Source organism: Tachysurus fulvidraco, chromosome 18, assembly GCF_022655615.1.
Source record: "Tachysurus fulvidraco isolate hzauxx_2018 chromosome 18, HZAU_PFXX_2.0, whole genome shotgun sequence".
NCBI classification, from domain to species: Eukaryota; Metazoa; Chordata; class Actinopteri; order Siluriformes; family Bagridae; genus Tachysurus; species Tachysurus fulvidraco.
The window spans coordinates 13461351-13489226 of NC_062535.1; the positions used below are offsets into that span (position 1 = coordinate 13461351).

At 38.1% G+C, this 27876-nt stretch overlaps 1 protein-coding gene across 1 annotated transcript in view; it reads left to right on the forward strand.

Annotated features, from left to right (window-relative positions):
- Window positions 1–18954: 18954 nt before the first annotated feature.
- Window positions 18955–27876, forward strand: part of LOC125139486 (verrucotoxin subunit beta-like) — a 110102-nt gene continuing 101180 nt past the window's right edge. The window contains exons 1-10 of the mRNA XM_047803680.1: window positions 18955–18974; window positions 20861–20973; window positions 21441–22399; window positions 22431–23171; window positions 23563–23682; window positions 23959–24044; window positions 24216–24372; window positions 24466–24579; window positions 26266–26367; window positions 26490–26578. Coding sequence (XP_047659636.1) covers window positions 20874–20973; window positions 21441–22399; window positions 22431–23171; window positions 23563–23682; window positions 23959–24044; window positions 24216–24372; window positions 24466–24579; window positions 26266–26367; window positions 26490–26578 — 2468 coding nt within the window. The 5' untranslated portion in view covers window positions 18955–18974; window positions 20861–20873. The remainder of the gene's footprint in view (window positions 18975–20860; window positions 20974–21440; window positions 22400–22430; window positions 23172–23562; window positions 23683–23958; window positions 24045–24215; window positions 24373–24465; window positions 24580–26265; window positions 26368–26489; window positions 26579–27876) is intronic.

The window sequence follows — 27876 nt, forward strand, 5'->3', positions numbered from 1 at the left end:
TGACAGGGCTGCAAAATGATTGCATTCAAAGTGACCTTCAGCCATACTTGTCTAACCCCAACATCTCAGATGAAGTGCTGATGGAGAAACTCAATGTTGCTTGCTCCAATGAATCTGAAAAACAGAACAAACGCAAACATGATCGAAGTGGTACTGTTCATGCTGTGCAGTTAAATGAGCCTGTTCCTGAACAAAGATGTCAATCAAAGCCGTCTAAGTTTGATCTCATGTTAAAACTGAAAAGTTTAAGTGACGATATCATGCAGATAAAAGAGACAATTCAACAGCCCTTCTCAGTCTCTCAGCAGTGCTTTGCAGTCAGTAACACAGAACCAGCAGCAAAGGCTCTACCACTATATCAAGATTCTCCTCAGAACTTCCAGCAGATTTCAGGATGTACCAAAGCTCAAGAGACTCCGACCTGGAGACCAAAATCACTTAACTACCCACAGCAGACAGGTCCATGCATGTCTTCACATCAGTTTCCACAAAGTCAATCTCAGATAGTGAAACACAACCCACCTTTTCCACTTTCAAATTCATCCTTAAGAACATCCTTATCAGTCACAGCAACCACCAAACTTGCAGTGTGCAAATCTGGTAAAACAGTATGAAACTCTAGAGGTTCACTATGGACAACCAACTGTGTATCCTTATCCTCAGCACCCTACCATGTCAGTTAATTATGCAACTCAGCCTTCAAGTTTGGCAGCCCCCCAATATTATCCCCAGCAGTATAGAGTGCTACAACATTACCCTCAGCAGTTTCGCCAGCCTCGTCCTTCATGTTTCAACTGCCAGCAACAGAAAACAGAGGAACCTTGCACTCATTGCTACATCTGCTGCAGATCATACATTTGCTGCGGCAGCGAGCACTTCTCAGCGGGCTGTAAAAGTAAAGGTGCCAGACCTCAATCAGGAGCCCCGTTAAACAGGAACGGGTTGCCCCCAAGGGACAGGGTGTGACCCGAGCGATTGAAACATCCCAGAAACAGGAGAGATGTGGCACAACCATCAGCTTGAGCTCGAATCCCAGTTCCTCAACAAAATTTTTGCTACCCCTTGCCAAGTTAACAGTCATTCTGCTGTAACATTGTTAGTAGGCAGACAGTGCCTGGTGACCTGCTATTTACAGGGACAAAAGACAGTAGCCTTATGGGACACAGGCTCCCAAGTGTGTGTTATAGATGAGCAACGGAAAATAAAATATGCACCTGAACTGACACTGAGAAATATTTCTGAGGCAACAGAAGCGCCAGATAGCCTACAACTGGTAGCAGCCAATGGAACAAACATGCCATAATGTGGATGGGTGGAAATGACCTTCAAGCTGGGATCTCCTGGGACCAGGGGGAGGGAGTTACTAATTCCTGTGCTTGCCTGAAGGATTATGAAGCAACATGAACTGAATGGATTTCCTGATGAGACTGGTGTAAACTTGTATAGGACTGTTAGAAATTCTTTCCCATAGCCCCAAGAAGAAGGAGGTTCACACCTTCATCAATTTAGTGTCTGCAGAGGACTCCAAAGAGTATGCAGTTAGGACAGTGAAGGAAACTGTGAACATCCCCAAGCACACTGTTATGAAGATTCAATGTTAGGTAAAAGTGCCTTATGTGACACAAGATAGTGTCTTGCTGTTTGAACCACATGTTAACCCACAACATTCTGATGGACTTGAACTATTTGACATCCTTCTTATTATGAAAAAAGGCACTCGCCCATTGGTTACTATCAGTGTGCAGAATGGAACAGATCATGACATCACACTTATTGGCAGGACAGAACTAGGGACACTGCAAGCAGTTAAATCAGTCCTACCAGCCACAACATCACAGAGTGCAGTCACAGCTTCTGTTACTCAGACCCCAAAGAAAACCATTAGTGCAGACATCAACATGGACCCATGGGATCCTCCAGTCGATGTGAGCCATTTAACATTACACCAACAACAAGTAAAGCAGATGTTGCATGAGGAATGTCACGTTTTCTCAAAGTCAGACGATGACATTGGCTGTATTCCAAGATTGCAACTGAGGATTGTCCAAGGATGGGTGCAGAAAACCCACTCTCCTTACTCATACCCAATCGTCTGCGTCCGAAAAAAAGATGGGAGCCTCAGATTGTGGGTCGACTATAGAGAGCTGAACAGCAAAACAGTTCCTGACCGCCAGACGATACCTAGGGTGCAGGATGTACTAGATGGACTAGGAGGCAATGCATGGTTCTCTCTATTAGATCAAGGAAAGGCCTATCATCAGGGTTTTATGTCCCCGGAGAGCAGGCACTTGACCGCATTCACTACACCGTGGAGCTTATGAATGCCTTATGAATGCGCCAGCCGCATTCCAACGTTTTATGGAGGAATGCCTGGAGGGACTACGGGATAAAATCTGCATACCCTACCTCGATGACATTCTTGTCTTCACTGAGTCATTTGATGAACATGTTGAGGCAGTGAGGAAAGATATCCAACGGAGTTAAGCTGAAACCGAGAAAATGTGAACTTTTCAAGAATGAAGTATGTTATCTGGGGAGACTCGTCTCAGCTGAAGGTAGCCATGTGGACCCTGCAGATACCGTTGCTGTAACAGCACTCAATGATAAGACACCAAGCACTGTGGGAGAATTGCATAAAGTATTGGGCCTGCTCAGGTATTATCGCCAATATGTAAAAGACTTCTCCCGGGTCGCCAACCCACTGTATGACTTGCTGAAAGCCAAGGCTGATTGTAGTGAGGACCAGGGAAAAGGGAAAAGAAAGAGGGAAACTCACGAGAAAAATCAGGTTGTGCCATCAAGTCAACCAATTGAGTGGACAAAACACCATCAGGAGATTCTTGAAAAGTTGATTGATCACTTATCCAGCCTCCTGTGCTAGGATTTCCTGATTTCTCCCAACAATTTATCCTTCATACAGATGCCTCCAACCAGGGGCTGGGAGCAGTCCTGTACCAGAATCAGAATGGCAAGTTCATTGCCTATTGCTCTCGGACGTTAACAGCAGCAGAAAATAACTATCACATGCACAGTGGGAATTTGGAATTTTTAGCTCTAAAATGGGCTGTAACTGAAAAATTTATGGATTACCTCTACTATGCACCAACTTTTTTTTTTTTTTAAATTATCTTTTTATTCAGAAAGACAGATTAACATCACATACATTAGTTACAATTCTAGTCGTACAAGTACATAGATGGAGATGGGTATAGATATTTTAGATGAGATTGATCATATTGCCCTCCTGACCTTTTCTTTTATGGACCACAAATTATTCCAGTTAAGAACCAAAACAAAGCGAAACAAAGTAAAACAAAACCGGGGTGCGCACCACCTCAAAAATATTTTTCTACAGACATGGTCGTCTGGTCCAGCGTTTTTGTGTACTTGTTTACTGTATAACTTTGAATTAAAAGGCTGCATGCTCAGTTTAATAGGCCTAAAACAAGCAGAGACTCTCTGTCTACTACTCTGGTGTGAAACAGGCCTGTAACTGGACACCCTGAGCTGTGAGAGTGACAAAAGGTCAAGGATTACGCAAGAATTCTTCTGCGCAGCTTGTTCACGCAGATCCTGGCAGAGAAGACACAGCATGTCGCATATCGCTGGAGTCGTCTGCTTATTGGCTAAAGAGCTGTATAGGTCCCGGCCCATTTCATTGCTATCGGAAGGAGTAATTGTCAGTCAAAGGTGGGTTCCCAAAAATGATGTCATGACATCATTGGCTTCCCAGCCGTCTATCTCTACAATACAAGCACCGATTGGCTCAAGTGAGGGCTTGTTTGATTCATTAGGTCCTGGGATATAAATATGACGTAAATTTAGAATTTTTGAATACCCCAATGAGAAGTTAGAGCGGCAAAACAAGATGATGGCGCACTACTGTTTCCAGTTTTCGGAACACAAACGGAATATTTGCGGCGCGACCAAAGCGTTTTGGATTAAAAGGCTTACAGATTTCAGTTCCTTGGACCTGTGTGGATTTTTGTGGAATATTTGTTTTGGAATATATTACTGCAGTGAAGAAAGGGAAGCATCTAAATGTAAGGGAAAAACCAGTCTAGCGCCACCTAGGTCAGTTTTGTCCAAAAAAATTTTCTAATAGTATGAAGGCTGTGAATCATATTATGCTTTGTGTGTGGGCTTAAAAAAATATTGAGAGTATAAACTTTACTAGGTAAATAGGTTTTTTCGTGTTTTTAGAGGATTTGATGCTTTAAAGATGAAATGAAGCTTGTTTCTGGGTCATCCCCTAGTGGTCACTTTGACTTCCGTGCCGTGCACGGCACGGCGACCCGTAAGAGTAACCACTTCCTCGTAACAGATTTCTTACTGGCCGCCAATAGTATCATAAGCAGTTTTTTATCGTTAACGTTCCATGTTTCCAACCCTAGATTACCCAAATATACAGTTTCACATTTAAATGGAATGTTTACATTGAATACATTGTTTATGTGTTCATGGATCTCTTTCCAGTAAGGTCTTATTGTCTGGCAGTCCCAAAAAATATGGAAGTGATTGGCTCCGTTAGATCCACAATGTCTCCAACAGGCATCTCCGCTGCCTTGGTATCTTTTCTGAATGGGTGTAATAAAAAATCGTGCGATATTCTTCCAGCAAAACCCACGCCATGTATTTGACCCGGTTGATAACCATTGTGACTGACATATTCTCCCCCAGCTCTCCTGTGTGATCTTCACATTTACTTCCCTTTCCCATTTCTTCTTTATATATTCCGTATTTTCTTGTTTAGATAATTGTATAGCATTATATAGATTGGAGATAACCTTGTTGCATGATCTGGGTTTAGTTAGTGATAAAAATACTTCCATGAACCCTGAGTCACTAGTTCCTAACACCCCTTTAATATTTTTGTTAAAATATTGTATTACTTGCAGGTACCTAAAAAATTATCTTTTCCCAGTCCATAATCTTTCTGTAGGGTTTCAAATCTCTGGAATGCCCCTTTGTAAATAAATGAATGATAAGTAGTTAAGCCTCTTGAGATCCATGTCTTAAATCTGCCATCAATTCTGTTTGGAGCAAAGTCTGAATCATAGGCACACCATCTCATAATTTTAGATGCTTCTCCTAATCTGCACATTTTGACTATTGCCTGCCAGGACTTCAGATAGCTGCCTGTTATAGAATCATCTGGGATGGCATGTTCTTCTAGTAATTTGATATCACTTAGTAGAGCTGTTATTGGTGTTCCGTTTAACGTAGGCACTTCGTGCCTTCCATGTCTTTCCATGTTGCAGCATATGTTGGTGAACATAGGCAGACTAAGGGCCTTAGTTGGGCTGCATGGTAATATTCTTGTAGGCAAGGAAGGCCCATTCCACCCTTCTCTTTTCTTAATTGCAGTGTCTTAAATTTAATTTTGGCTCTTTTCCCTTGCCACAAATACCTTGCTATTAATCTGTCCCATTCTAAGAATTGTTTAGAAGGTATTTTGGTTGGTAGACATTGAAAAAGGTAGACCATCCGCGGAAGAATATTCATCCTTATCGATTCTATGCGGGAACTTAAACTCAGAAAGGGGATAACATTCCATCTATGAATATCTGATTTTATCTTTAAATTTAGTGGGCCGTAATTAATGTCATATAGTCTTGAGAAGTCCCTAGGTAAAAAAACACCCAAGTATTTTATAGACTCAGCATTCCAATTCCAATTGTACATGGTCTAAATCGAAGCTGGTGGTTCATAGTTGAATTTTAATATTTGGGTTTTGTTGATATTAATTTTATAACCCGAAATGAAACCAAATTCTTCTAGTAATTTCATCAATTTTGGAAGTGTCTGAGTGGGTTGTGTGATGCTTATCAACAAATCATCAGCAAATAAGGCCAGTTTTTGCTCCCCAGATTCCATTGTTACCCCCTTTATATCCGACCTCTGCCTAATCAGTTGACTCATGGGTTCTATAAACAGGGCAAAGAGGAGCGGCGACACACAACATCCTTGTCTCGTTCCTCTCTCCAGAATAAATGAATTGGTTAGATCTCCGTTGATTTTGATTCTAGCCGTTGGTTTATTGTATAAAGCTGCAAATGTATCAATTATAGTCATATGGAAGCCAAATTTTGAAAGTACTTTATATAAAAATGACCAACTCACAGAGTCAAATGCTTTCTCTGCGTCTAAGCTTAATATCAGTGTCTCCAGTTTTTGTTGTTTGATTCGTCTCATAACGTGCAGTGTCTTCCTGATGTTATCTTGGGTCTGTTTTTGTCTGACAAAGCCAGTCTGGTCCTTATGTATTAATTCTGGTAATATTATTTCTATTCTTTTAGATAATATGGAGGTGAATGGTTTATAATCATTATTTAAAAGACTTACAGGACGGTAATTCCCACCGGAGGGGGGGGGGGTAGTTTTTATTTTCCAAAACCCAATTAAATGTTTTTAATAATGTTGGAATTAATTGATCTTGCATTTCTTTGTACCATTCTGTGGGAAATCCGTCGGTGCCTGGAGACTTACCCGCTTTCATTTTCCTGCTTACTGATTGAATTTCTTCTTTTGTTATCTGAGATATTAATTTTCTGTTTTGTTCATCAGTGATCTGTGGGAGATTAATCTGGGCCAAAAAAGCATCGATCTGATTGTCATTGCTTTCCTGTGGCTGAGAATATAATGTTTTATAATATTTTAGGAAGCATTGCTGGATTTTTTCTTGACTGGTTTCTATTTCATTTGTTGCAGAGTTTCTTATTTTGTGTATAGTTCTATCTGTTTGTTGTTTTCTCAATTTATATGATAAAAGTTTGAGTGATTTTCCACCCACCTCATAATATTGTTGCTTTGTGAAGAGGAGCTTTTTTTTAAATTTCCTGCGTGTTTATTTCGTCTATTTCTTTTTTTAAGTTTTTAATCTTATGTTTGTTGTTATCCTTGAAGGACTTTGCATGTTCTTCCTGTAGTCTCTTTAATTCTTCTTCCAATTTTTGGAGTTTTATCCCTTTCATTTTCTTCTCATATGAGGATATGGCTATTATTTTACCCCTAATCACTGCTTTTAATGCATCCCAGAGAATAGGTGGGGTCACTTCTTCATTATCATTATTATCTAAGTACAATCGGATTTCTCTTTTCTCTTTTTTTTTTTTCCTTAGTAGCTGGGTTATTAAGAATGTTTGAGTTCAGTCTCCAAAGAGTGGATTTCTTCTTAATATTCATATGGACTGACATATAAATGGAACTATGGTCTGAAATTGTACTAGCTTTTATTTCACAATCATCTACCCTTGCAAGATCTCCTTTAAGTATAAAAAAGTAATCTATACGCGAGTAAACATTATGAGCGGATGAGTAGTGCGAGTAATCTCTGTTCGTCGGGTTTATCTCTCGCCACACGTCCACAATCCCCACTTCACTCAACCAAGTATTTAATCTTCTACAAATGCTTTTGGCACCAGATCTCCCGTTTGATGAATCAATTTTCGGGTCTAATCAGATATTAAAATCTCCTCCACATATTAGAATCCCTTGACTTTTTGTTGTCATTAGATCAATTATATATTTATAAAAGGACCAGTCACTGCCCGGAGGGACATACACGTTAAAGAGACTCATCACTATTCCTTCTATTTTGGCCGTAACCATCACAAATCTGCCTTCACTATCCTTCAGTTCTGATATGTGTTCATAATTTATAGCACCGGATATCAGAGTCGCCACTCCTCTCCTCTTTCCTGATCTATGGGAAGAAAAGTAGACATGTTTAAATCCTGATTTATTCAATTTGGCATGTTCAGAGTCATTAAGATGTGATTCTTGCAAAAAAGCTATCTGAATCCTATCTTTCTTTAATTTTGATAAGATTTTCCCCCTTTTAATCGGATTGAGTACTCCATTTATATTAAATGATGCTACCTTTAAAGACCTGTTTTGCATCTATGTGATTCTCCTCTTCACTCCACTCAAAAACCTGGTGCGCTTCCCCCTCCCTGCAAGAACTGGCAGGGAATGAACAACTAACATAATAATAAAAAACATAAACCTGAACACAATTTGTCCGTGTGACTTCCTATGTAGGGGTCTATTAACCTGACCCTTTTAAGCTTCCCAAAGTGTCTCAAAGGGAAAAATCCCCCTCTTCAATCCAGAGGGAGAGGCCCTTACCTGCAACAGCCGCATAGTGGAACACTAATGAAAAAAAAAGAAAAGAGAGAAAGAAAAAGGAGAAAAAAAAGGGGGGGGGGTGAAAAATCCCGAACGAAACAGTCAATCCTGTCATGGAATTCCACCCTTAATTACAGTACAGTTCTTCCACTATTAACTCCGTCTTCCTCAAACTTTGGGTTAAATCTTTTAGGTCCCGGAGGGGGCCGATGATGGCCTTCTGAAGGCTCGGAGCTTCTCCCTGTAGCATGTTTCCCGCCCGGCTTTGAGTGTGTCCTTCCTCGCTCATCTGTCCACTCTTGTCCATGATAACCGCTGCACCTGCTCTAAGAGCGTCTCCGGAGGCCTAGTGATTGTCACAGTGTAACCTCTTCTCCGCAGGTCCTCTGATGCCTCCTCTATATTATCGTAGGTTTTGGTTCCGTCATCGTGCTTCACGCGCAGCCTGGCTGGGAAGAGGGTCTGGAATGGAACTTTTTTTCTTTCAGCACTTTGCGGATCTCAGAATATTCTCTTCGTTTTTTGAGTATTTGAGGTGGATAGTCGTGGTCCAGATTTAAGTGGTTTTCCTGCCAGGTAAACCCCTTCCTCTGCCATGCAACTCAAAAACTTAATTATGATGGAGCGTGGCGGCGCCTCTGCCGGCGGTTTCGGTCCCACTGACCGATGAGCTCTCTCAATCTGCAGGTCGGGCATGTCCTCTGCTAACTCGAGGCCCCCATGCAGTAAATTTTCCACAAACGAAACCATCGTTGTTGAATCCTTCTCGGCATCCTCCAGCACCCCATTAATCCTTATGTTATCGCGTCTGGAGCGACTTTCCAGATCCAGCAGCTTATCCTCCATTTTAGTGTGCAGCTGTAGCATAGCCGTGATAACTTCCTCTGTGTTTTGGATCCTCTCCTCTGCTTTCTCAATTCGCCCTTCTGCCTCGTCCAGTCTGGCATTCACCTTTACAATTTCTTCTTTTATTGTCTCTAATTGTTCCTTATTTTCTCGGCGAAACTCTCCTAGTTCTCGCAGAATCAACCCCAGGTCAGACATTTCTCCGCTAGCTTAGACCTGTTAGCTGCTATTATTGCTACGTTGCTGTGCCCCGTCTTTCTGACTCCTTGTCTTATGACGGTTTTTAATTGCTCTGAGTGGAATTATGGTTCTTACCCCCTTTTCTATGCTTTTTATTAAATTATTTACTCGACTTGTATGGGGGAATTTACTTAATTTCTCTGGTTCTACCAGGAGCTCTCTCACTATGCGACCATCTTAACGGTGTTCCGACCGGAAGTCCTATGCACCAACTTTTACTGTGTTCAGTGACAACAACCCACTAACCTATGTCCTGACTTCGGCCAAGCTAAACACCGTCGTTGGGTTGTGGAGCTTGCAGATTTTCACTTTGCCATCCGTTACCGTCCTGGTAGAGAAAACATAGATGCAGACACACTGTCCAGAATGCCAGTAGATCTGGAAGAAACCATGAGAGAATACACCGAAGAGCTTTCATCTGATGGTGTAGGAGCAATGATCCAAGCAGTGAAGATTCAAAATGATCAAAATGCACCCCTCACTATAGCCTGCCAGAGTGCACCAGCATGTGAGACAGACAGCGTGGAAACTCTCAAAGCCCTGTCAAAAGAGGAGATTAGACAAGCTCAGAGGGATGACCAAGAGATTGGAAAAAACATTGAACACTTACAGTCAGGATCCAAGCCTCTCCAGCAGTGGCATTCAGCCATTTCAATACCCAGAAGTCTTTGGAGAGAATGGGATAAATTAAAGTTGGATGAACATGGTATTCTGTTTCGAAAAACATCCCAAAGGACCCAACTGGTATTACCGACTCAATTCAGACCAACTGTGTTAAGGGAACTGCATGATGAGATGGGTCATAAGGGTCTTGACCGTACTACCAGTCTCATTAGAGATCATTTTTTCTGGCCATACATGCAAAAAGACATTGAACATTATGTCCTCAGATCCTGCTCCTGCCTAAAACAAACAAAAAAAAAGAGAGACGAGAGAGACGAGAGCACCACTTAAAAGCATCAAAACCACCTACCCGTTTGAATTGGTGTCCATTGACTTCCTTCACTTGGACAAATGCAAGGGAGGTTATGAATACATTTTGGTGATCATTGACCACTTCACTCGATTTGCACAGGCATACGCCACCACCTCAAAATCAGCAAAAACAGTGGATGACCGGTTATTCAACGACTTCGCCCTCAAATTTGGTTTCCCATCAAGAATTCACTATGATCAAGGAGGAGAATTCGAAAATCAGTTGTTCGCTCAGCTCAAAAAGTATAATGGCATTGCCGGCTCAAGGACAACACCCTACCACCCCCAGGGGAATGGGCAGGTGGAAAGATTTAATCGGACTTTACTACATATGTCAAAAATCGAATTGGGAAGAGGCACTTAATAAACTCATATTCGCTTATAACTGTAGCAAATGTGAAGTGACTGGCTTTTCACCTTTCCACCTTCTGTTCAGGCGCTCGCCAAAGTTTCCCATCTACAGTCTTTTTGGACTCAATCCAGATAATTGCTCTTTAAGTCACTGCGAGTATGTGGAACGTTGGACAAAAGAAATGAAAGAGGCTTGTGAGATAGCAAGGGAACATGCAAACAAGTGTGCTGAAAGGAACAAAAAGACCTATGACCTAAAATGAGGTGTACAGACCTTAATCCAGGGAGTAGGGTTCTTGTGGAAAAACTTGACTCCAAGGGGAGGAACAGGAAAACTTCGAAATTACTGGGAGAACGAGGTTCATGTTGTTTTACGCCAAGTTGCCAATGATGTACCAATCTATGAAGTGAAACCTGAGCAGAGTAAAGGTCAATCACGAGTGTTGCACCGCAATCTTCTTCTTCCCTGTGATTACTTACCTCTGGATATTACACCCACTCCAAGTCCCCAATCAAAGCAAAAACACCAACAAAGAAATAGCCGAACTCAGCCCGTCCGGAGAGGAGAATGTGAATCAGGGTATGATAATGAAAGTGAAGAGGATGAGTACTACTTTCAAGTGGAGCCATGTCAGATCAGACCACCAGAAAGCAGCAACTGCCTAAAAAACAAACATATGTTACCACAACCGTCAGTAACTGTTGAGCCTCAATGAAACTTTCCAGTGGTGGAACCAAGGCTGGAAACTACCCCAGCAAAGTCAGAAATAGATCTTCCAGAGTTTGCACAGGACATAAGAAATGAACTTGAAAATGAACCAACTGCTGACCTCATGCAACAGATAATATGTTCAGATAATTGGCAACAACCCCTACCCACACTTTGTGTCTAGTGGGACAACAGCTGTGACACCCTGGACATCAACACCCCTTTGTTACCTCCAGCCTACATATGTGTGCTATTAACTTTGAATTGCACTACTACATACATTTTCACCCTCTATATTGTCACTGTATGGCCTGTGTTGAAGGCATGAGATGTCACTATACAGAACGTTACCCAGAGACTGTTTATTGCTACAGTGAGACACTATTGCAAAACAAAAATAATGGACTGTTCTCAGGTTTTGGAAAGTAATGTACTGTTGTGCGGTTTTAAATCTGCGGACACTTCGAATCATTCTGAGACTTTCCTTATTGACACTGTTTAAATCGTTTTTTTTCTTGCTGGAGCAAAAGAATGGAGTTTGCAAATAACTTCCTATTTTTCTAGAACTACCGTATGAACTATTTACAAACAAGTGCCTATTGTCTATTGATAGACAAGGACTTTTGTAAGTTGAAATGAGCAATATCACAATTGTGAATGTATGCTTAAAAAACAAGATTTTTTTAATCTTTTGATTAATTTAGCGCAGTTTTCGGGTTAATTATTAGTTGACGTACCCGCGTGATGACGTCATCGCGCGCGCCACTAGGTGATGCGCCCCGATGCGCTTCATTTTGATTTAATACACCGCCATCACTGCAGTGTTCTCCGTGTCATTATTTCTTTAATTAATCATTTTTTGGTACTTCTATACAGGTACAGTAGTTGTAAATTAAGACACTTATTTAAAAAATGAACACTATTTAATGCAATACTATCGAGTTAAGTGTGTTAAACTGTTTGAATTCTTTTGTATTACTTTTGATAGTGTGTCATGAGCTACCAGGCCCGAGCACATGTGTAGTATGGGTACCTCGCGGTCAATGCGAGAAACGCTATTTGTTATAATTACTTAAAATATTGATGTTGTAGATGTTCTTAATTATGTTATATTGTTTCAGATGATTTGCTTGTTTTATTTCAATTTAAGAGGAAGTATTAATGTAAGTTATATGTATGTTTCAGAATATTCCATTCTTGCAAAGAGCATGTCAAGTTAAGAAAGTGTGAAGATACACACATGTACTGTATATATTGAGTTTTTGTTATGTCTATGTTCATGTTGATTTTGAATTAATACGCCGTCACGGAAGCCATCACTGCAGCGATCTCCGTGTCATTATTTCTTTAATTAATCCTTTTGGTACTTCTATACAGGTACTACAGTGGCACGTCCTGATTGTTGCAGGTGCAGAGCATTGTTTATTCTGTATTTTGGCGGACTCTGCAAAACGGTGATAGTAATTGTGTCGCACATAGTGATGACGTCGTAAACACTGATTGGTTGAGGAAGTTGTTGTCCCAGGGTCATCATAAAAAAATATTGGTCTCAGGGCGACAAGGACTTGGCAAAATCAGGACTAGTGATGGGAAGTCCGGTTCTTTTCCGTTAAGCGGACAGTTCGTTTCAATGAACCAGGTCAATAATCCAGTTCTCCAGTTCTTTTAATGACGTCATTCACAATGACGTCATTACGTAAATTCCTTCATCCCACCGCTGCCGGCAGATATTAATACATACAATCAATTTAACACATTTGAAAAGTTCTTTGTAATCAGATCATTACTTGAATACGTTTCTTACATTTAAGTTTTGCAACTAAAACACCCAGTACAGGCACTGATGTGCAAATGTGGGTGTTTAACGTATCTTAAAGATATAAAGTTAATACTTACAAAAATAGTTCATCAACTTACAAAAACTTACAAAAAAAAGCATATTTTGAAATGTTTCTTTCACTCCATCAGTTGTTTCAAAAACTAATGCAACACGCATTTCCATTTGTGGCTGTATCAGTTCAGTGATTTACGTATGTGCAGCAGTAACAACAGCTCATCGGCTCTCAGTATGTCGGACGTGTCCGAGAGAAATAGTTCTCAGTTCAGTGTACTGATGATTCGCTGTATCAGTACAGTAATTCACACGTGCAGTATCGAGCTCACAGTTCTCTCAGCACAACATGTCTCAGTTCAGTGTACAGGAGTTACATATACTCCGGGATATTAGTTTATTTAGAGTCGGAGGGGCTGTCAGGCATTACCGAAAGTGAGTAACTTTAGTAACTTGTGGATCAGCGCGATTCAGCCCGATCAGTCCGATTTGGTGAACAGGTTCATCCAGTTCACTAAAAAGAACCGATTCAAAAGAACGATTCATGATACTTTCACGAACCGGCCATCACTAATCAGGACGTGCTTAATCTGAAAGTCAGCGTCTTCAGTCCTGGCCACATTTGAGGATTCAAATCTTCTCCATTACCAATGACATTTATTTTGGTATATTCTGCTCAGTTATATCAGAATTACAATAGTTTATGGTTATTATTTGTCTTTTTATTAATTGGTAATTTGTTAAACCAGCTACTGAGAATTTTTATGAGATTTTTGTTGTTTATTAGTTTTAGAAATGCATACTATATATTCTTTACTAGACTTTTTTTGTACCTTAAATACAGTCAATGATACAAGTCATTTGAAATATCTAAATAGATAGATAGGTACTTTACTAATTCCCCCTGAGGAAAGTGGCAGCCAAACATAACCATACAATACAAAGTATAAAATATATAGAATTACAGTAGACACAGTTGAAACAGAGTAGGTGGTAAAAGCAAAGAAGCAAAAATGGTATTTATTTTGCTGCAGCTAAAGGCGTCTTCCAACAGTGCAGAATGCCAAGTCTACACAGTGAAGAGGCAAAGTTTAGTGATTCAGCTCTCCCTTTTATACCCTAGGTGTGTGCTTGTGTAGCCTGGTATGTGTGTGTGTGTTAGTATGTGTGTGCGCATCTGTGTTTATGTGATCTCTTATTCACCACAATAAGGTCAGATCTTATCAAGCACATGCACCCACACTCCCCGAATTTACCATTAAAGCACAAAAAACACATGATGTTTAAAATTTCCACTACAATAGATACAAAAATGACACTGTACAAAAGTACACAGAATATACACACAAAAAAAATATTCATTCACTAACACAAAATGTACCCAATATATAAACAGATGCAGATTATACAAGAATTCTCCTTCACTTTTAATGGAATTAATGTGGCAATGTAGTTCATTAAAAAAACTAAAAAGTTCAAAAGTGTCTTTGCACATGAGCAGACATCCCAACCTGAAAAAAGTATTTTCAGGGAGGTATTCTGAAACGCCACCGCCAATATAAGAAAGGAGGACAAGGATATGACATTTCCCCATGACTTTACTTGTATACAAAATACAGTTGAATATAACAGAACAATGAATGAATAAAATAACTATTTACATACACAGCAAAGGTAGTCGACATGTATTTCCTACATCCTATGCCTTTTACTTTTGTTGCAAGCATAATATATGATTTCTATAGGCCTATGCATTTAGTGGTAACACTTTACAATAAGGTCTCATTTGTTAACATTAGTTAATGTATTAATTAACATGAACTAATCATGAGCAGTACATTTGTTACTGTATTTGTCAATCTTTGTTAACGTTCGTTAATAAAAAATACAGCTGTTTATGGTTTGTTCATGTTAGTTCACAGTGCATTAACTAATGTTAACAAGATTTGAGTAATGTATTAGTAAATGTTCAAATTAACATTAACAAAGTTAAATAAATGCTTTATAAGTGCAGTTCATAATTAGTTCATGTTAACTAATGTAGTAAACTAATGTTAACTAATGAACCTTATTGTAAAGTGTTACCAGATTATTTGTTTATTATAATAAAATATGTAGATCACTTTAGTTATATAAGCTGCTTATACTATTTATGTAAACTGCTTTTATTTATATTCCATTGCAACTTTAAACAGGTCTAAGGAGTTTGATGTTTTCATGTAGCCTTGGCAACTAGCCGACCTGAAAAATATGCACATGAGCAGAAACGTGAACTTACATCAACATGTCTTTTGCAATCAATTAACCTGCCATGGGCAATGCTGAAGTCACTGTTACAAACTGTACAGCGTGCAACATTGTCATTATGTTTAACGCTTGTAAGACAGGGGTACACTTTCATGTAGTCTGGCATAAAATGTTCACGGTTATCGAGCTGCTGTTTATAAACACGGGCATTTATTCACGCGAATGTTCAAGCAATAAATTGTTGTGTGACAGACAGGCCAAGAGATGCACTGGCAGCACTGCACAGCTAATTTAGCTAGTCAGATAGAGACTAGAGACAGAATCACCTCAACTTAACTTCACTGTTATTTGCTCTTGCTGACATCAAACCTGAAGAGAACACAAGTTTACCTGATTGATTTTCTTGCATTTCACTCTCATTTTGTTTCTTTTTTCTCTTTTCATGTCCATCTACACAGTAAACAGTAACATGCGCTGTAAAATGAGGCAGGGGAGGCGGGGCCTTGCGTAATTTGCGGGGCCCTACGCAACTACGATCGGCTCTGTGCGGGAGACTTGGGATGGCTGCATGAGGGATGTATTTTACAGTCACTGACAGAACTGTATTTAGCCGGTTAACATCACTCGCTTTTGCAGCAGTGCCCAAGCAGCACACCACAGCCTAGAAAAGGAAGCTGAACACCACAGACTGATAGAAGTCTAGTTAAAAGTCTTCAATGATTATAAAAAATCTGATTAAACACCTGCTCTCCGCAAATCTCCAAAACCAAACAGGTTTCCAACTAAAACCTGTTTAAACTAAAACCAAATACAAATCTGAAGAGTACACAGTTTCTTATTTGAGTTTCCTATTTCCTGAACAAGTGTGGACCTGAGTTGTGTTCACATTTATGAGAATAGTGCCACAGTCGGCTTTCACTCTACCAGTTTTTTCCTCAATTGAATTTCTGTTTAATATCCAACCAGTCAAGTACGGTCATGGTTCACATTCAGAACACAATGTGAATGTTTATATATTTTTATTCAACCTGTATGGAAGATAAACTGGTTACTTGTTGTATCCTGTACTGCAGTTTTGAAATTATTTCTGTATTCTCAGCTTCCAAGCAGCAAGGAAATTCAAGCTCGTCCGGCTTGCTACAGTTGCTGATAGTAAGTCAACACGTTCTTTATGTACACGCATATCACTGCATATATTTGCACATTTTCTTATCTGTAATTTTAACAATTGGTTGAAATGTAATATAATTTAGTTCTATGGAAAAAAAAAAACTTACTGACACATTATTTTAACACTGCCATGCTTTAATTTTACTTGTATTTTACTGCTTTTTGCGTTACAGTTTTTTTTGGCAATATGATTGTCAGCGGTGCGGGATAAAAACAGACCCAAATGCAGGATAGCTAAAATAAACAGGTTTATTAACTTAAAAAATCCACACAAAACAAGGACACAGACAAAAGAAAACATGACAAAGGATGTGACCAAGGACGTTACCAAAGACGAGGATTCCGCGCCTCCGTAGGCAACGTGGCACGACTAAATACACATGACAATTAATACATAAGGTGTGCAGAGGCGGGGACGTTCCTGACTCCCTACCAAAAAAAAAAAAAAACACATATTTTATTATAATCATTATAATATTTATAATCATTGTCAGGATCCATCCCAGACTTTGGCGATGTGCTTTTGTTTATGTTCTGTGTCATGTGCCTGCCCCGCCCTTGTCTCTTCCTCCCCGCCTCTGCACAACTGTTCCGTATTTGTTAATTGTCGTGTATTTAGCCGTGCAGCATTGCCTATGGATGTGCGGAATCCTTGCCTATGGATACGTCTTTGTCCAAGTCCTTGTTTTGTCCGTGTCCTTGTTTTGTCTGTGTCCTTGTTTTGTGTGTTTTTAGTTAATAAACTCGTTTATTTTAGCTATCCTGCATTTGAGTCTATTTTTATCCCTGCATCGCTGACAAAGGAAGTTTAGGGAAGGCAATTGTCATTTTGTTAGTCTTTGTTGTGTGTACAGGTTAGTTAGTCCTTAATCCAGAGCTTTTCTGTTTGTTCGCTGTGCTGTATATATCACAATTGATCAACTCGATTTCACAGTAATGTTCAGTAGTTGGTGCTATTTTATGTATCTGCCCTGTAGTGTTTGCACTAGGTTGAACATGTTTGATGCATTTTAGGTGCCTAGGACAACTGCACCTTTGTTGTTATTTGTTGTACCATTGTTCTGGAGAAACACTGTTTAATTTCACTATTTACTGCATCAGCAATACATGGTTAAATTGAAAATAAAAGCTTCTTAGTAATGCAATTCTGCTTAAGATTGGAGTCACTGGGTCATATGACATGGAAACTGTTGAAAAAATGTTATTTTTTCATAAAAAATGAATCCAAAATATAAGAATCTCTCAATCGCAATTAAAAACTAATGTGTTTCAATTGTTGCTTCTAGTAACACAATTCTGCTTAGGTTTGGTGCCAATGGACCATGTGGCATGAAAACTATGAAAAAAAATGATTTTTGTTTCATTCAATTGTTCTTTTAATAAAATACCACTGAATAACTTGAATATCCAACCTAAAACTAATTTCACCTCTGTGGAAGGCAAGTGTGATGTCAACAATGTCAAAATTCCTGTGTAGATTACATCATTTTCTAACAAGTATGGACCTGAGCTGTGTTCACATTTAGGGAAAAAGCGCCACAGTCAGCTTTCACTGTACAAGTTTTTTTCTCAAGTGCCAGTTTTAAAACATCATAATTGTCTAGAGAAACTCGGTCTTGACTTTAGGTGAGGAAAAGATAACCGTAGTTTTGGCAAGTGTGATTAAATAACCAGTGTTAAATAAAAAGGTACTTCATAAGAATTAATGTTTTGATTGCTTGATTGATGGATTGATTGATTTATAATGGTTTATATAGTCAAAGAGAAAGAGTTACATACAGCCAGGGGTACACAAATGAGCATATTTTTCTTTCTAATTTATTTTTAACTCTGATATTGTTTAAAGGTATTGCTGAACTAAAAAAAGAAGTTTCTGAAGCATGCTTTGACATAGGAAATGTGACTGACTGATATTAAATACTGATGGATATTCCTGTTGAAACAAAACACCCACCAAAACTCCCACCAGGATATACTGGATTGTATTCTTCATTATTGACTTGTTTATGCTTTGTCTTATACTTTGTCTCAGTGCTACAGTTGCTAATTATTTATTTCGAAGCACATTCATCATGTAAGTGCAGTAAGCAAAAAAGTCTTTAATTCTACAGAAATCGAGTTTCTTTTTTTTTATGTCTTCATATATTTTAGTGCATCTTACACTAAAACATTATTAAAATACTTCTTTTAAAATATAGAGCATAATATAAAAGCCTTTATACTCATAAATACTGTAAATTGTTGTGTATTTGTTTTTTTAGGCAATTATTTACAATAGTCGTTTTGTAATACGTTGTAGAAAATTATGGAGATGTTGTGTAAGAGTTTGTTGACTCTCTCTTTATGCATAACCTAATAACGGTAAGTGCACAAAAAGCCGCGCCCCTGCAATTTACATGCGGCTATATTAACCGTGTTCTCCGTCCTGCTTCCATTGCTGTGTAAGACGGTGACGGAGAGACATCATTGCGAGACGTAAGTTCTTGTGCACACAAATTATTTGATTCACATGTCTAAAATAGATACTATTCACATTCTTTACAAAAAAACTTGTCCTGTTTCAGACCGAACTCTCACAGTCCTATATATCTAAAATCTGCACCTCCTAAAATGTAAGGTGCAGATAAAAAAGTTGTAATAATTTTATTAATTAATGTATTTTTTTATTTTTACATTTCTTTATATAGTAGTATAGAATTATGTACAGATAGAAGGGAGAATGGAAAAGAGTAAATGCAAAGTATAGAGTACTGTATAAATAAATGCAAAGTATAGAGTATCAGAAAGGTTTTATTTAATAAAACTTACTCAAAATATTTCCACAAATTATATTCTATTTTTTAGCTTTGACATTTTTTAAAGTTATTGTCTTCAAGAATAAGAATAATATTATTTTCTCTGTATTTATAATTACGTATGCCAAATTCAGCCAATAGAAACAGCAAACAGTGATTGTGGCTGAAAGAAAGAAATAGAGCAAGAGAGAAAAGTCTTTCCTCCTAAATTGTTTAAAAGGATTAAGGAAATAATTTTTAATACCCCTTACTGTACTTTCTTATTAGAATTAAATTGAACAAATATACCAACATCTTTAAACAAGCTGTTCAATTAAAGTAAAATTCAGGAGCAATTGCATACAAACCTACAGTGTTACCCGAAACTTTTACTTACATTTTATGCTTGAATAAGAAACAATTTGTTTAAACGTTGGTATACCTCTTCGTGTTGTACGTAAAAGCATCTGGAGAGCAAGGTTAATATTGTGGACATGAGGAGTAAACTAAGATGTCATCAAATTACTCCTCCATGGCCCATTACTTGGCTGATAACAATAGGTACACTCAGCCAAAAGGGTCTATTTTTATCCCTGGTTGGTTAGGTAGGTGAGTGTGATGTCAACAATAGCAAAATTCCTGTGTAGATTACATTATTTTCTAACAAATATGGACCTGAGCTGTGTTCACATTTAGGGAAAAAGCGCCACAGTCAGCTTTCACTGTACAAGTATTTTTTTTCTCAAGTGCCAGTGTTAAAACATCATAATTTATAGAAACTCGCTCTTGACTTTAAGGTAAGGTCACGATAACCGTGGTTTTGGCAAGTGTGATATTTACACAAATGAGCATATTTTTCTTATTTCTAATTTATTTTTTAACTCTGATATTGTTTAAAGGTATTGCTGAACTAAAAAAGAAGTTTCTGAAGCATGCTTTGACGTAGGAAATGTGACTGTTGATACTGAATATTGATTGATATTCCCTGTTGAACCAAAACACCCACAAAACACCCACCAGGAGAAACCCACAAGGTTTTCTTGTTTATTGACTTGTTTATGCTTTGTGTACAGTCAAGTTTATTTGAAGTCTGAACACTTTGTCTCAGTGCTACAGTTGCTAATTATTTATTTCAAAGCACATTCATCATGTACAGTAAGTGCAGTAAGCAAAAAAAGTCTTACATTTTACAGATTTTTTTTTTACAAATTATGTAGCTGTTGTGTAAGAGTTTGTGGACTCTCTCTTTCCGCTTCACCTAATAATGGTAAGTGCACTAAAAGCCGCGCCCCTGCAGTTTACATGCGGCTATATCAACCGTGCTCTCTGTCCTGCTGCCATTGCTGTGTGTGAGCAAGTCTGTGGGAATGTTGAGGTATTGAATGGTGGCTTCATCGAAGAAGTTACCCACCACCCCAGAATAGATCAGCACTGTGAAGGGAGAAACAGTTTCTGAGTACTGTATGATGTCATTTTAATTAAAAATAGTTTAGATGACCTTCTTAGTTCAAACAGTCTCTCTGAACAATGTTCCTGGTCTTTGGAATCAAACCAGTCCTGTTTATCTCTGCTCTTCACATTTTCTAGCCTTTTTTATTTCATGCAAGTCATGGATTCCAGATGCATGGAAATAGCTGCCCTAGGAAGACCTTTGTATCCTGGCATGCTGTATGATTGCCGAAGCGACTCCTTTATTCCAGGTGCATTTTACATAATCGTCATTTAATTACCTGTTGCATTCTAAAGATGCTGATCAGCAATAATATCTCACTCACTCACTCACTCACTCACTCACTCGCTCATTTTCTACCGCTTATCCGAACTGTGCCTATCTCAGGCGTCATCCAGCATCAAGGCAGGATACACCCTGGACGGAGTCAATAATATCTTAGAAATGTTAAAAAAAAGTCAGACTTTATGACCTTATGACTCATTGTTATTGCCTAACCCTAATGTTGATGATAGAGTTACTGTTACCACTACAAAGTTGATTGTTTTATAAGCAGATGACATATGAAAGTTTATTATTTTTGTTGTTATTTACGTTACAAGGTTGAATCATTTTCACTTGTAGTTCCATTTACTAATATTTTGTCTTTCCCCAGCCTATTTATCCCTTTTTTCTATAAATCAAACACTCTCATTTCTCATCACATTCCTGTTTCAGGTGTGACTTTATGGGATAAAAATGCATTGCATGATGACCTTGATGTTCATCAGAAGCCTAGAACACATCTGAAATTTGCAGCCTCTGATAGTCTCAGTGATAAGGCAAACCTCCTAGACATAAGCGCTTCCCTTAAAGCCAGTTTCTTATGTGGATTGGTGGAGGTTGGAGGATCGGCCAAGTACCTGCAAGATACCAGATCTTCAGCACGTCAGTGCAGAGTTACTATGCAGTACAGCCAGACAACAACATTTGAACAGCTCACTATGAAGAAGCTTGGTAATATCACCTACCCACAAGTATTTGACCAGAAAACAGCCACTCATGTAGTTACAGCTGTACTGTATGGAGCTCAGGTTTTCATGGTGTTTGATTATAAAAGCGCAGAAAAAGAGAACAAACAGGAAATTGAAGGAAACCTTCATGTAGTGGTCAAGAAGATCCCTACCATTCCCATTGAGGGGCAAGCATCGCTTAACATGACTGAAAATGAAAAAACAATGACTGAGAATATTAGTGTCACATTATATGGTGACATTAAACTTGGAAAAAACCCCACCACATATAAGGATGCCCTCAAAGTGTACAGGAAGGTGCCTGCTCTGATGAAGCAACAAGATAAAGGTGTGCCTCTGACAGTGTGGCTGTATCCTCTCAATCTTTTGGATGATAAGGCTGCACAGTTGGTGAGAGAAATCAATTTGAGCCTGTTGTGTGAAACAGAAAGTTTGCTGGAGGAACTCGGTAAAAAGGAGAGAATATGCAATGATTTGATCAAAAGACAAATAACAGATGATTTCCCTGATCTAAAATACAGGTTGCTAAAGTTTCAGACATTACACAGAAATTATACAAGTTTGTTTAAGAACGCACTAGGCAGAGTGTCTGCCAGACAAGACACTAAGGGACATCCTGAGCATCCATTACACATCACCCTTCAAAGTAAGCATCATGGACAAATGGTTAGATGACATTACAGCTGAATTAATTATACTGACCTCCTATACAGTTGGGTTGAAGGACACCACAGTTGTGAAATCATCAGGGTTACTCAATTCCATCTGTTTTCATCCTGATGTTGATGTGGTGGTATGTTTGTCATTTACATCTCTAAAGAATGATGACCTATACCTATCAACTCTACAGGACTTTAACAAATCTGAAGAATTTAAAATCCTGGCGCAAACAAGGGTGAGAAATTCCCTTCTCCAAGCAGCACAGCCTTGGTTCACTAATGACATTCTTACAAGGATGAAGCTGAATCTTTCTCTCTTTACGTCTTTTTTAAAGGCCAATAAAAATGAGAAGAGAATCAAATTCGTCATTGCCTCCATATCTGATCAAAGCAATACAGGATCCTCAATCCAACTTTATCAGAATGGCTCTCTGACAGATCCTAATTTCCAGCCTGTATCCAAACCTCCCAAACCTGATGTGGAGACCAGTAACGGGAAAGTCACCCTGAAGCTTTCAAAATCCCCAACTGGAGAGACTGTACAGTTCAGAGTTGAGTACAGGATGACACCTTCAAATGATTCAGCAGCTGATGATGAGGAATGGACAGTCATAGACACATCAAATGCACAGAACACCTTCACATTGATTGGACTAAAGCCAACAGAACAATACTGGGTCCGATACAGAGCTGTTAGTCATGTGGGAGTGAGTGAAGCCAGCGACTCTGTCCCCTTCACCTTTCAAGGGAACCTCACTGTCAAAGTAGACCAATGGGTCAGTTATTATGATATATAATTATATATAATTCCTGTTCATGTATACATGGGTTTAGTTTAATCCATAAAAGCTATATGCAAAATTAGATTTTAGAAATTTTTTTAAAATCTAGCCTTCAATGCAGTAAATTAGAGTCTCTAATTTTCTATTTATTTAATAAGAATAACGTTCTGAAATTGCAATACATTTTTTATTTTTTAGTATTTCAATGCAGTTTGGATGTTCTAGTAAACAGATTTCTCTCATAATTTATGAATGAATGAATTAATGAATAAATGAATAAATAACTAAACAAACAAATAAATAAATAAATAAATAGTTAAATTAGTGAGGAACATGTAAACATGTATTTTCATTTATATGTTGCATATAATGTCTTTTCCCACAGAACTTCTCTATACCCGTACTCATTAATGCATTCAGGACTGAAATAATGACCACTATCGGCACGTCACGATGGTCTCCATCTACTATCAAGTCAGAGGTTACAAATATTGTCAACAATCCTGTGAGTAGCAACATATCAATATGAATCTCCACATCACATTAAACACATGGCGTAAAACAAATTCATTCTCTGTTCATTAAAATAAAATAATGCACAATGATTCTAAAGTTGATCCTGGTGGACTGTAACATTTACTTGCTTGATACTTGATACTAGCTTGATACTTACAGTATATTCTGTACAAAGTGGTCAAATTTAATTAACTTGAGTTTTTTGTTTTCAATAAAATCATTTTATCACCAATCTATGTATACAATACATTTACACTCACCACAGATTGTTCCTTACACCGGGAGAATCCCTGGAGGACTGAGAGAAGGAATGGCTTTGTACCTCCAAGGGGTTGTTTCGGAAAATTTTTTGTATGTATTCATATTATTAATTACACTCCATACAAAATAATTTGTTTAATATAAAATAATAATAATAAAATAAAATAATAATGTTTTTCAGTAATGGAAATTTAATTTAATAAGACGTTATGTCTTGTTATGTATTTTCTCTGATGTGATGTTTTTACCTTTTACACACAGAGTTGTTTGCGGTGATGTATCTCTGCACAATGGTGATGGCATCCTTTTTGATTTCCATTTTCGGGAAAATGATTTATTTCCTGGACCTGCATGCAATAAACTGCCCAAAGGATCAGTCTTTGACATCTTTTTTGTGAAAAGCACAGAAGGATATGAGGTATGAGAAGTAAAATAATTACAATTTAGTATAAAAAATGCACATAATATAATTGTTTTTAAAATAACTGCCTACAGTGTTTGTTATCTCCAGATGTATGTGAATGGGCAGACGTCTTCGAAGCCCGTACCTCCCATACCAGTGGAGAATATATCTACACTTCACATTTCTGGAGGTGTCATAATGAACACTGTTGGTATTGTTGCAGTAAGTTTTACACATTCACCTTAGAAACTACAGTTCACATACAAACACTACTGCTCATGCACAAGGTACAGCAATTTAAAGCAGTAGCTGCAGAGCTCTCAAGTGTCATGCATTGAACGTGACAGTCACTCATTTCAGTCTTTTGTCACACTCTCCCACCACACATTGTATTACTCACTCAGAAAAACTTACTATTTATCATATATTTAATATGCCGCAGCACCCAAAATGTATCTGTCCGTACCGCTCTCTCTATGGAACCGTGCAGGAATCAAGCGCGTCTCCCCTGGAGTTCTTAGTCGAGCCTGCCACTTATCAGCCAATCAAAAAAAAGAGGCTACACAATAGCCAATCAGAAAATAGCACTATTGCATCTGGGTAAGATTTAAAGCAAAAACCTGTAGCACCCCAAAGGCCCACACAACCTAGGTGCATACAAAAAATCCACTACAGTAAGCATAAAATAGTAAAAAAAAAAAAACACACACATACAAAAAAAACCACATTAGACCAACAAAGCATTAAAATAATTTGGGTCATCTACCCTGACAGGAAACAGCCCACAAGGACAGCCTGCTTCAGTTGGTATAATCAACAAACAAATTTCACTGCAAACTGTACAAACTCAGCAACCTCAACCCCTTAAACCCACCATAAATCATTAGGGATACCCACTCAAAATCAATACATTACACAATTAGGCAGACAAAACCTGTTGGGGCTCCATCAATCCCTGCCTCGGATTCCACAAAGAAGTGTTGGGAAGCCCATAGCCATCAATTAAACCAAATTACACAAACCTAATAATTAAAAAAGAAACACAAACACGAGCTGGCTAGGGAATTAGCATAAATTCACTTACATAGAATAACCAAAAAAAAAAAAAAAAACAAGAGAACAGCGACTACTCACTATCATCCAACAAATAGATAATTTCATGAGTACCAGTCACACTCAAATAAACAAAACTAAATAAAAATAACATATCTTAACAAGGCAAAACGTGGTTCTCAAACTTGGGGACCTGAGATGGTGCCAGGGGGCCACGGTTCACTGACAACACCTGCTCTGAACAAGTAGTCTAGACCCCAGGTTCCTTTTTTCAAAGGTGATGGGACTGAACCAATTTGGGACCATTTGCCTTGGTTTTTGTGCTTCCACATTCTAATGCTGATGCAGAGAGGGTATTTTCGATGGTCGGTTTGAACAAAAGCTCAACACGAAACAGCTTGTCTCTGGATGGGACATTGTCCTCAATCATGACCCTAAAAATGTCTGGGCTTGAACTGAACTGTTTTAAATGGGAGCAACAGACGCCCTTATCCAATGCGACGTACATAAGTGCTTAAATCTCTATCATTGGATACATTAATGCTGGTTCACTAGGTTCCATTCTTAAGATACTATGAGCTTAAAACATTGTTTAAATTTACAATGAAAAAGTTTTCTTGTTTTGTTTTTTTTTAATGCAAAAGAATGTAAGAGACTTCAAGATTCATAGTTTTTGCAATCCACTTGCCTTGATCACCATCAGTTCTCCTTGTATTTTTGCAATGATTGTTTTCCCTTCTTAAGCCAATATCAACATTACAGCACTCTGCTTTTTCATAAATAAGGAACAAACAGGTTTCATATTCTTTGTAACAAACAGGTTTCATATTCTTTGTATACTTCTGCTCTCTCTAGAACTGGAGCGAATCTACTTTTGGTCAGGAAATCAATTCTGGCATCTCACGCAGAAAGATATCTGACATCCAGTGTGATGTGCCACATCCAGTCTGCAAGCCTGTGAGTAACATTTTCAATTAATTTTAGAAAGAATAAACAAGCTAAAGAGATTGCATTTTTATAATAATATAACCACATGATTGATTTATCATTAAAAAATGAATGATGCTTAAACACAACAGGACAATCCATATTTGGGATCAATCCCTGGAGGCTTGAGACATGGTGTGGTTTTGTTCTTCCAAGGGGTTGTTCCAGTAGATTATGAATGGTATGTTAATGTGCTTTTATTTAATGATATTTTGAGTGAAAAGCAATATTGAATCATTTTGAAATTAACTAGTCGATTAAATGTTAAAACTATTTCTTTCAGCTTTGAAATAAACTTGCAGACCGGGCCAAAGAACCCTTATGACATTGCTCTTCAGCTCAAACCAAGCAAGGACTCTGTGGTCCTTAACAGCTGCATGAATGGGACATGGGGAAATGAAGAGAAGGCCCCAATATTCCCATTTGTTATAGGATCAGCTTTTGATATCATCATGGTTATTAAATCAAAATGCTATAAGGTGTGATATGGAGAAAAGGAACAAGAGGGTAAAGACTTTAATAATTTGTTTTAAATAACTTACACTTTATTTATTCAGGTGATGGTGAATGGCCTGGAATACTGCAAGTTCAAGCATCGTATACCGGTGGACAAAGTGACTACACTTAACATTAGGGGAGACGTCTTCATGAACACCTTCGGCATTACTAAAGTAGGTCATTTTTATCATTTTAACATGATTACCATAAAATGCTTGTGTCTTTGACAATGTTATAACTAAAATGATTTACAATAATGCTTTATTATAAATATACTAAAAGGAGTTTATACTATACTAGTGTACTGAAGGGAGGCAAACTCCATACATAGAACTAAATAAACCGTGTCAGCCCCAGAATAGTGTGGAATCAACAGTAAAGGCTTGGTAACATCAGTGATTAAACAAGAACTATATATTTAGCTACACATTTGTAGGACATACTGCTGTAAATGAAACCCTTTTAAAATGACAAAAAATGTAAAAAAAATTACAATATATATATATATATATATATATATATATATATATATATATATATATATATATATATAATTGCAATATAATAATTTAGATTTGCCTCATAACAAACAGGAAAATTAAGATTTGATTTTTTTCATAGGTGGATGATATTAATCTGAATGTCGCCATCACCAATCCTGCCAATATCTGAGGATTTGCATCTTCCCCAAAATCACCGATTGATGGTGTGAGAATAACTGTATGAAATACTTCATCTTTTCTGATAATGTTGCAGACTTTCTGCAGACAAAGCACAATGTTCTTTTCTTACACACAATCACATATACACACATACTCTCTCTTTCTCTCTCTCTCTCTCTCTTTCTCTCTCTCTCTCACTCTCATACACACACACACACACACACACAGATATCTTGACCTTAGCATAACCTCCTCTCCCTAGCCTCTCTGCTCTGCTACAATACGTTTTGTATGAAAGAAGTTATGAAAAACATGATAC